This window comes from Euprymna scolopes, chromosome 5, assembly GCF_053919585.1.
Source record: "Euprymna scolopes isolate OS-2025 chromosome 5, ASM5391958v1, whole genome shotgun sequence".
NCBI classification, from domain to species: domain Eukaryota; kingdom Metazoa; phylum Mollusca; class Cephalopoda; order Sepiida; family Sepiolidae; genus Euprymna; species Euprymna scolopes.
In genome coordinates, this window is record NC_136486.1 from 175,483,928 (window position 1) to 175,495,869 (window position 11,942).

Here is an 11,942-nt window from a genome sequence, read left to right on the forward strand (position 1 = left end):
GAATCAAAATAAATATACGTTTTGTTGATTATTTTAATTGTTCTCATCTTGAGTGTCATTTTCACAACATTTCGGTCGCATGGATGGCACTTAGTAAATAGTATATCCTGTTGTATTATTTGGATTATTCCAACTTACTGCTCTCACCTTGAGTGTCATTTTCACAACATTTCAGTCAATGTAACCTCCGACCTACTTCAAGTGCATCCTGTCGGCCTCACCAATCTTTCTGTCGAACTCTTGAATCTGCACAAAATTTTGAATGGAACCCTTTATTTAATCCACGAGAGTAGTATGCTCTCATTCAGTCAGCCATAATGGCATAGAAGTCCTTAGTAATTTGCAATTGTATTTTGAGTGTCTCTTGCACTAAGGATTGAATCTTCAAACTCTAAAAGAGTGTAGCTTACAACTTAATTTCACCAAATATTCTATTCTCTATGCCATGGGTCCTTGTGAATTCTAAAGTTCAACAGAAAGAATTGTAAGTATGACAAGATACATCTGAAGAAGGTTGGAGGTTACATCGACCGAAACATTGTGAAAATGAGTCTTGATAAGACAGTAGTCCAAATAATCAAAATATGCCGAATTGTTGGTTGTTTCTCATCGAAAATATTTTTTTTTGTAATCAGACCCACTTGGTTCTCATCATCTGTACGGCGAGGTGAAAAAGATGGACTACAGTGACCTTTCTACAACAAGTAATGCAGCTGCTTGCAACCGAGTGCAGTCTCCTTTGCAAATGCCGTATGACAGCCCTGTCTATATTGACAGCCATGAACAAGGTAAGATTGATCAATGCAAATGCGTTTGGTTTTTTGTTCTTTTGTTGTGGTCAGCTTGAACGACTTTATTTTATATTTAAAATTTTAATGTAATTTGTTTTTTTACCGTATCATTCATTTTCATTGAAAATATCTGTAAAATTATTTTACCTTTTGCTATTTAACTTTAACTTTCTAAAACTTATTTCATCTATATATTATTTTATATAAATTTAGATGGTTTCCCTAACTATATTTCACATTTTTTGGTGCTTGTTCCATATTATATTTCAAATAAATGCATTTTAGATAAAAACATTATTACATACTTTACATGTTATGTCGAAATTAATAAAAATTCCAAAAATGATCGAATAAAAGACATGCTAGAACTATTTTTTACAAAAGAAAAAAAGAAGATATTAGCAGTCTGCCAGCAGATTTGTCAAAATCATAGATTGCAGTTATCTCCCCTGGCTTTTCAGAACTCTTCCACACTAAAACAATAAAACTCTATAATTTGGTAAATTTTATTTTTACGTGTAATTATTTTTCTACTTGATCTTTTTTTATAATTTAAAAAACTTTCACTAATTTCGGCACGTAAGTAGTAGTTATTTTACCTAAAGCAAATTTATTTGAAATTCCATTATTCGGTACAATCACGTATGTTTCTTGTTTTCACTTTTACTAATTTTCCAATTTCTTTTAAATTTCCGCTTTGTAAAATGTTGATTTATTAACATGTCCCACTCAAGACTCGATCTTAATCCTAACTCCCACCTCCTCTTATTAATCAAATGGCAATCTTCCGTCTCATGAAACGATGCCGTTCTGCGCTTAGTCTGGTGCACTGCAGTCTTCTGTGGCTGGATTTGCCACTTCGTTGTCACTTGATGCAGGTGTAGTCCGCAGTAAGGATGGTGCAGTTGAGCTGTATCCTCTGTTGCCAGTGGGCTCTCTTTTCTTCTCACTTTCTGTCTTCTCCTCTGCTGTTTTGATGCTGTCCTTAACTTTTGCTCGCTAGGTGGTGTCGTTATCTCTGACTTGAAATCTGATCGTTGAATGCTATGAGTCTTCAGATCTTTAACTACATCATTTAGATGATATGTTGTGTATCAATTTGACAACCATGCCATAATTTTCCTTTATTTTTATTACTTTTAATCCTTATTTTAATCTCTTTAGATGACGTATTCCTGTCACTGGAACAGGCCAAAGAACAATTCCTCTTGTTACTTCAACGAATGGACATCGATGCCTTGGTAGCCTTTGATAAGTGGCTCAAATTGATGAGAATTAGTCGAAACCCAGTCACTGGTACGTTTGATCATTTTCCTTGGCTTTTTTTTTATTTATTTATTTCATTTTTGTTCATTTCAGTTCTATTATTTTTTCATAATTGAAAACTTTCGGGTTATTTATGTAAAATTATTAATGAGATCAATCAATTGATCAGTGGAAAGAAAATCACATAAAAACCTGAATGCTATTCCCACTTTGAATTATCTTCCCTTGAATGAATAAATTTGAATAATTATCTCCCTCTAAATAAATATGCATTAGAATAATTATCTCCCCCTGAATAAATACATGTTTGAATAATTATCTCCCTCTGAATGAATACACTGTAGATGCCAGAAAGTCTTCTACTCTGATAGTTTCTTCCCTCCAACTAGCAAACATGTAATTACTTTAGAATTTCCTCCAGGTATCCTGCTTCTCTGGTTTTACTGACAGGCAAAAGTTTTAATGTCATGTGAACAGCCAACAGTGCTCAACTGTCAAACTCGAGGAATCTGCAAAAAATTCCAAACTGAACCCTTTATTTAATCAAAAGTGTATAGTATTTTCTATGGCATAATCATATTGATACACCAGTTCCCATTGGATCACCAAAGTCAGTACTAAATGGGTGACCATTTGGGACTTCCAGATGCTGTATGTACTCTCCGCTTATCTCGGCATTTCATCCAGTCGTCCTGGACTTCTCTTTGCTACTGGACTTAAACAGTGCTGATTCAGGAGAGGTGTGGTTGGAGATTGTGCAACCCTTGCCTCATGATTACATGCATAGCTGCCCTTACAGGGGATATCCTTTGTCTTTCGAGACTGAACGGAGGCATCAATCGATAGTATGCTGTCATTTTGTCATCAATGAAAAAAGTCCTAAGTAGTTTGCAGTTATATTTTGAGTGTCGCTTACACTGACAGAAAGATTCCCGAGTTCAACAGGGAAGGTTGGACGTCACATCAACTAAAACTTTGTGAAAATAACATTCACTTTGAATAATTCAAATAATACAAATTACTAATCATTATCTCAAAAATTCAGAAACATATGATACCTCGTCCAATATCTCTTTATCAATCCAAAATTTTACTTTTTTTTTAATTAAAATTTATATAAATGCTTCTATTGCTTTATAGAAAAGCATCATGAAAGTATTTGATGAAGCAATAATTTACAAGAATGATCATCAGGTTTTCTTTAAAGAAAATATCGTCTTCCTAAGTGATTCCCACGTTTTATCCTAGAATTTTTACAATCTGACACATTCTCACTTATTTTTTTTGTTTGTTTAAAACATGCCAGCATATCAAACAGATATTAAACCAAATGTGACAATTAATTAATGATACATTTATATAAAGTCAAATTTATTTGCAAAAACATAATAACATGCAATAAGTCATGTAATCTGAAAGTATTTCAAAATTTTAGTTAATTTATCATATATATATATATATATATATATATATATATATATATATGTATATATGATAAGAATAATGGAAATAGTATTCATTAGTATTCATCTAGAGGAAGTCTGGCAATAAAGACAACACGTTGATGAACACATTCGCACACACACACACACATATATATATATATATATATATATATATATGTATATGTATATATATATATATATATATATATATATATATATATATATATGATAAGGAGGTACTTGTACAGTTTAGTAAAGACATTAAAAAATGAAAATATCGAAAAAAGGTTATATTGCACGTATCCGTTATGGAACGAAGTTCTCTGAAAAAAAATTTCACTTAATTTCATCGAGTAGTTTTTTTTGTTGTTGTTTTTTTTTACAGCGAAAAAACAATTTGCTATGATACCAAGCAAAAGGTTCGATTTTTAGGAAGAAAAGCTAGAATTAAAAATGGGGAGGGAGTATCAGCGCTTTACATGGAGTTATCGCCCCATTGTGTTTATAAAATCAAACAAAATAATAAAAAAAAAAGATGTCTGCCTTCAACGCACTCTCATAAAAATGTGTTTTTCTGCTGTAAAACAAAAACTACTCGATCAAATTAAATGAAATTTTTTTTAGCGGAGATCTTCAGTCCAAAACGGATACGTACAATATAACCTTTTTTCGATATTTTTATTTTTTAATGTCTTGACTAAACTGTACAAGTGCCGATAAGGATAATGGAAATAGTATTCTGATGAAATAGATATAAAAAGAAACAAACTAAGTTATATGTTCATCAACGTTTCGTCTTCATTAGTATTCATCTAGAGGAAGTCTGGCAATAAAGACGAAACGTTGATGACCACATTCACACACATACACACACATATATATATATATATATATATATATGATATAAAGCTGAACGTCTGTGTGTGTGTGTGTGTGTGTCTGGTCATGAATAGGCTCCTATATGGTTGACTATTATAGAAAACTGATCACATATAATGATAGAAGATGTATCAAGACACAGGAATGGGTATGTTTGATCTGGCATAATGATGATTCATTAAAATTGTGGGGTCTGCGTACGCGCCTGGTACACAAAGTATGGAAATAAGAAATTTAAAAATTAAAAAAAAAACGTTTACAAGTGTTTTTGATATACATGTACATAATACTTTGATAAGTAGGTTTTAACTTAAATAGGGATGGTATAATAAAATTGTGGGGTCTGCGTTCGCGCCTGGCCTCCATAGAATGGAAATAGGCACAAACTTTAAAGACTTTTCATATCTATCTGCATAAGTATACTTTGATAATTATGTTTCAGTTTGAAGAAATATGGTATGATAAAATTATGGGGTGTTTGTTCGCGCCTGACCTCCATAGAATGGAAATATGTCACAAAGTTTAACAAGGTTTTTTTAATATAGATCCGCAGAATGTTGTGATAAGTGCTTCAGTGTGAACAGGTATGGTATAATAAATTATGGGGTTTTTCTATTTTATTTTTACTTTCGTCATATTTTGCTTTGGTTTTGATAGCCCCAAATTCGAAGCTATCTCTTTACAACCCTTCCTTTTCATAACCTATCATACTTTCATAAATCAGAGTCCATTTTTTGTAGGCTGTTTTTGAACCCAGTTAACGACGGGTACTTTTGCTAGTATATATATAAAATTAAATGTAAATATGCTAGTTTCCATATTTATAGCTGAAAGTGTCTATTATTAGTGATAGAGGTTATATAAATCTCAAGTTTGGTAATATAAAGTCGCCACATGCTGTTAGGATTGTCTTCAAACTACAATCCATATACGTACAATCTTGCAGAAATCAAAATAAAATTACGCAGATTCACTTTTTTTAAATGTTTCATCTGATAGATCCCAAAAGTTCCTTTTTCAGTTCATTTTTCTACCATTATTTCTAAATTCATCCACTTTTTATACATTTTTATTATTTTCATATCTTGTTTAACTTGGAGATGGGGCATCCTACTAGGTGTCAAACACTCCTCCGCTACCTCGTACATTCCAACTGAGAGATCTTTTTAAGATTTCAACTCTCTCTTTAAATGCTATTGTTTGTATCTCTCTTGCACTTAGTTCACTAAGTATATTTGTCAGGTAGCTTTTGAAATTCTTTTTCACGAGTCCAGTTGCTTCTATAATTACTAGAATGATGGAGATCTTCCTAAGATTCCAGTTTCTTTTCCTGTCGTACATGATAGCAGGCATGATTAGTTAGTGTAATGCTTTTTGTTTTCAGCCTCATCAATATCTGCTGCTGACAGGTTATTTCTTGGAGTGGAACATATTGTTTTGCCTCGACAGAAGTGAAAGAATATTTCCCATCAGATCTCTTGTTTTTATTTCTTCATTATGTGAAAACAGAATCAGTATAACCCTTCCTTACTCTGAACGTGGCACTCCAGCTATGATAAAGGCCAATCTGAGTTGTTCATCAGGCCTTGATAACAAGAGATCCTAGCCCACTATCTCCATCATTTTCTTAAAAGAATTGGTCATCAATTGTTTGAGCTCATAACAATGTCCACTTTTCTTCTTTCTCCCATTTAGATTCTTGTCTTTGTATATTTTTCTTCTTTTTTGTGCCTCGTTTAGGGCTGTATTTTTAATGAGGGTTATTTTCTCTTCTGTTATATATCTTCCCATCTGGGAAACCAGTGACATTAGTCAGGCAACAGGTGTATTCTTTTTCTCTTTAGAGGGATAAGTCTCTTATTTTCTTGTTCAGGATTTGATTGCTGTTTTGTTCCACTTTTCAAATTTGGATTAATGATAGAAAAACAGAGCAACAGTGCATGGTTGAGCTTTTAAGCTTCTTCTTATGCTAGTTTTTTTGCTAAAAAATGATGGAGATAGCGGGCCAAGACCTCTTGTTATCAAGGTCTGATGAACAACTCAGATTAACCTTTATCATGGCCGGAGAGTCACGTCCAGAGTAAGGAAGGGTTCAGGAACCCTTTTTATCCTGGATGCAAGTCTGTCAGTATGTGTTTTTATTTTTCTTCATATTTTTATATATGATTCCTCATGGTTAACGTTTATTTTTATTTTTTTATTAAAAGCTGCCGTCTATTAACTCTTTATGAATTATGATGTAGATGAATAAAAAATATTTATTGTTAATTTTAGTTAGTTTAAAGGTAATGATACTGTAGAATGAAGGAGGATTGACTGGTCTCTGAATTCATTACAAAGTCGAGCGCATTGGTCTAGCAAGAGAAAAAAAAACATCAGCAAATAGCGATGACTCGGGAACATTTAAAATAATTTTTATTAATCATAAAAGGATTATTGTTTTTATTGTTTTTATATATGTAAGTCACAGTCCTTCTTGAATGTGCACTGTCTCTCCATTTGAGTGAAATTAAAAAGATTGGCATCCATTAATGATGTGGTGAGATGTGTATTTTTTAAAAGACAAAAGTTCTAGAACATCATTCAAGTCGAAAAAGAGTAATGCATAATTGTAAATGTGTTATTAAAAGTTTCTAATGACTGAAGAAATCCTCTGGGACTGAGGAAGTTATTAATGTCAGCATAAGAAGAAAACTTTATGAATGCGAAATACTAGGGAAAAAAGTTTGTGAGCATAGAATATTCATCCATTATTGATTGCGTTCACTTCTTTAGTAAGAGATAGAGTATTTCGTCCGTTTGCAGTTTTTTATGGCACTTTTATCTCTGGCCCCTTTTTTTGTGTAAGCAGTTGAGGTCCACAATTTCAAGCTAATTATTCAGGTTGCGAAAAGTTGGCTGGCGATCACAGAATCATTACTGAGACTTGGAGAAAGGCCGTCTGTCTAATTTTGGCATACTAATTTTTTTATACAAGGTTTTGAGAATGTTGCAACCTGTTTACTGTTTTCATATGCAAAGAGATAAAAATATAGTTCCATGGTTTTGTGTCAAAATGACGCATTACAGCCACATCTCTTACACGATACAAATTTGCGTGGATGGCCAGTGACAAAATGAAATTGTTCCTGCAGTTAATAAATTCTGACCACATAAATTCTTCTGTTTATGTGACAAATAACTTGATTTAGCTGGTCACTACAATACTATAATTGTTTTCAAACTGGAAAAATGATAAAGTTCAATAGTTAAACTACCACTGAAAATTTTTGCATTTCATAAACTTAGTGATTTTTATCCATAGTGCTTGAAAAAAAAGTGTGTTTATGACAACAAACGAAATCCTTCACTCTCTGAGACTGATGGAGGCATACTGAATTTAAGCAATGGACAGTTGCAATCTGGAGGTATCTGCCATCATTTATATTTAAATATTTTTACATTATTTCATTATTTCGTACAAGGCATGTTTGGATCGATTACCATTTTATTTAGGCCATTATATTCATTTATTTATGATTGAATAAATTAGTTCAACCAGGTCATAAAGGGTTAATAAAGGAGATGCCCCCCACCCCTGTCCATAATCTAAGGGATGAGCTGGATGGCTTGAGGAGACAGCACACCATTTTTTTTTCCTGAATATTTGGTCAGGATTTTCTTTTAATAAGAATTCTCATCTCAGAGTTTCTCACAGACCCCCAGAAAGACGATAGGCAGCAGATGGTGACGTCTCGGCATTCAAGTTCTCTCTTGATTTTACTAATTCTGTTTTTAAAAATATATTACCGTTACAAGAAAAAAAATTACTTCGTTGATTTAGTTTTTGATTTTTACCTTGTCAGTGTGAAAAGAAATATCCAAGAAAATGAACTGCCTGAAAAAATCCCGTTATGAATCAATGTGTTGAGAAAAAGATATAAATTCATTAAATAAATTCATCATTTGATAAAAAAAATATGAAAATATGATATAAATCATGCAAATCTTTTTCAACCACCAAATTTTAAAATGTTAAAACATCAGGAAGTTTTATCAGATGGTCGACTGGTTTGGCATCGATATTCAAATATTCCATTAAATTTCTCTTTTACATCTCAAACACTGAATTAATAAAGTTGAGAACATGATTTCTCTCTCCCCAATTGACCATTTAAATGTTATAGTATCTTGATCTTATTGAATCCCAGGACAAGAATTCATCTAGTCTGGTGGAGTATCCAGCTTCATGCTGTTACTTGAGGTAACATCATTTGGAGAAAATGCACCATTTCTTCAGTGTGGGTCAGCCATACTGGAGAGATCTTATTTAGGCTGCAAATACAAAATGTGATTTTGAATATTTAGTTATGGTTTGCTTGTAGTGAAAAGTATTGTCATGTAAAGTTGCCCTGACAAAAACATTAGATACTACATCCGATTGTGTCACATGAGAGGCCACTTTTCTAAGAGGCCATTGTTTCTAATACAGAAAATGTTGTTAGGTATGACCCGCATGAAATATTGAAATTTTGAAAGGGAGGTAACTCAAAAACTCTTGAAATAACAAATTTATATTTAAATATTTTCACATTATTTCATTCTTAAAATGTGCTTTAATCAAAATGTTTTTCACCCTCTTTTATTCATTTTAATTTCCAAGAGTAAAATTCAATAGCCTCCCTTGTTTTGTTTTTCCACAGACTTAAAGCAATCTTTGTTTATATACATGATTTTACGATCCCTAGGTGTTCAGTTTAATATTTTAAATATTGTAAAACAAAATTATCTTTTTTTAACTATTATTTAAGCTTTGTTATATTTTTTTCATTTCCCACATAGCAAATTCAATCTGTTTGAGAAATGGACAAAATTATTGCAACAAAATGTTCAGTTTTATGTGTAAAACATTTGGAGGAAAAACTTATTTTGAAAGGAATAAGAAATAAGTTTAGTCGAAATTACTAAGATGACAAACTACCAAATTTTACTTCAGCAGATATTAATACGAGTTTCGAGGATTTGGAAGAAACAAAGTGTTGCCCCACTGGTTTTCGTTTGAAAAAAAAAAATACATATGGATTTTCTGGATTGATTTTTGATGAGAAATTTTCATTACTTAAAGAGTGTCTTCAGATTGACAAAGATTTACATGTCCAGTTTCAATATTATGGAAATTCATTAGCATTACTATAATTACAATGCTGAAGTTATGTTGGAAAATTTCAAATCATTGGAATAAAACATCCAAATTCTGTACTAAAAGATCCAATTTTATTAAATATGTACAACTAAAAATTATGTACAATCAATGTACAACTAAAAATTATGTACAATCAATGCACAACTAAAAATTATGTACAATCAATGTACAACTAAAAATTATGTACAATCAATGCACAACTAAAAATTATGTACAATCAATGTACAACTAAAAATTATGTACAATCAATGCACAACTAAAAATTATGTACAATCAATGTACAACTAAATGCTGCTGCTGATTAAAGCAAATTCGGCACAGGCGATTGACTGCGTCCGTCAGTGTAAAATATAAAACAATCTTATAATAAACAATAAAACGAATTTACTCAGAAGTTTCGAGAGTTTTTTTTTTTTTTCTTGGCAAATATCTTTTTAAGTCCATACCTTAAAAATATTTACTAATGAAAACTATCGACTTTTATTAAATATTCCCTCTTGCACAGATGATCTAATGAGTCGGTTATCGCAAAAAATGTTATTAAAATAAATAATAAATCGACTTAGTCGTGATTATTTTTGGCGAATTCAACCCAGTGTACCACTTTTTTTAATTTTTTTTATCTTTGTAAATAAAAAATAATAAAGAAAAAAACTTGCTTATTATTATTATTATTATTATTATTGTTATTATTATTATTATTATTGAAATAAAAAACAAAACGGATTTAGTCTCAGTCACAACTTTCAGCCGAGAGTTTTTTTTTGTTTTGTTTTTTGATAAATTAAATTTTACAAGTGACCTTTTTCTTGAAACTTTCAGTTTTTTTTTTAGTTTTTTGATAAATTAAATTTTACAAGTGACTTTTTCTTGAAACTCAGTTTTTTTTAATTTTGTTTTTTTGATAAATTAAATTTTACAAGTGACCTTTTTCTTGAAAATTTCAGTTTTTTTTGTTTTGTTTTTTGATAAATTAAATTTTATAAGTGACCTTTTTCTTGAAAATTTCAGTTTTTTTTGTTTTGTTTTTTGATAAATTCAATTTTATAAGTGACCTTTTTCTTGAAACTTTCAGTTTGTAACACAATAACAATGTAGCACTAAAAAATCTTTGTAAAAGTAGAAATCCTTATTATCGGCCGTTGCTTGTTTTTTTGTTTGCTTTTGAAATTAAACTTGAAACTGTCAAAGTTGCTTTGACTAATTAAACCCTTAACGACTGGGAATTATTTTTTCCAATACAGTGTGCCAAATAATTGTCTCAGTCTTTTACGATTTAATTAGGAATACATAAAATCGGGTTTAAATTTTATTCGTGCATAATTAGTAAAATCAAATCATGACTAATCTAAAATAAACTTGTTTATTTTTTTACAAAGATTTTTAACAAAAATAAAAACGAAAAAAAGTGGCACACAGAATTGGAAAAAAATGTTTCAGTTTTTAAGGAGTTCATTATGTAAATAAATACTTAGATATCTATTTATTATCTGCTTTAAGAAAGAATATTTTTAAAAATTATTTATTTTTGTAAATATTTTTATGTGAATCTAAAAATATATTTGCCAAAAAATAACCTCTCGACTGAAACGTGTGAGTAAATCTATTTTATTGTTTATTTTAATTTATTTACCACAACAGATTTTTACAATATTTTACGTTCGTTCGTGTTGAAGTTGCTTTAAAAGCAAATCAGCAGCAGGAGTAAATTATCGCACATTATTTGGTTGTACAATTTTAGTAAACCTTGTTATGTACGACCAAAATCTGGTACGACTAAATGTCCGATTCGGTTCCTGCTGATTCAAGCAACTTTATGCATTTCTAGATGACAAACAGCAGGAGCAGTCAGTCGAACCTTGATCGGGCATAATTTTGGTCATAAATTTTTAGTAAAACTCATAAAAGAACTACAAAAAATACATATTAAATCTAAAGGTCATCCCTTATTTTCTGTTGAACTAATGAAATACTCTTTATTTAGCAATAAGCATATAAACTGCTGATTGAGCAATTGGCATTGTCATCATTTTCTTTAAGCAAAGAAGCAATGTAGAACACTGCTGCAAAATCTTAGGAAACGGTAAACTTTCTCAGGCATTGAACCTTCATGTTGGATGAAATGTACCTTCAAAAGGGAACTCAGTTTCATGGTAGGAAGTATGTTGATGCTGATGAAAATTGCAAATATATAAAGGTATAATGATATTTATGATTTCACAGTTGCAGGAGAGAGTATTAAAATCTGCCCTGAAGTGACTGTTATGGTGACTGGCTCACTAAGGAGATGCTTATAAACTGCGCATGTTTATAAACTACGCATGTTTATAAACTCCGCATGCTTATAAACTGTGCATGCTTATAAACTGTGCATGTTTA

General features: G+C 31.0%; 1 protein-coding gene across 1 annotated transcript in view; it reads left to right on the forward strand.

Moving 5' to 3' along the window:
- LOC145277046 (uncharacterized) overlaps window positions 1–11,942 on the forward strand; it is a 40,250-nt gene that overhangs the window by 27,027 nt on the left and 1,281 nt on the right. Inside the window, exons 2-3 of the mRNA XM_080128685.1 lie at window positions 636–788; window positions 1,956–2,087. Coding sequence (XP_079984811.1) covers window positions 636–788; window positions 1,956–2,087 — 285 coding nt within the window. The remainder of the gene's footprint in view (window positions 1–635; window positions 789–1,955; window positions 2,088–11,942) is intronic.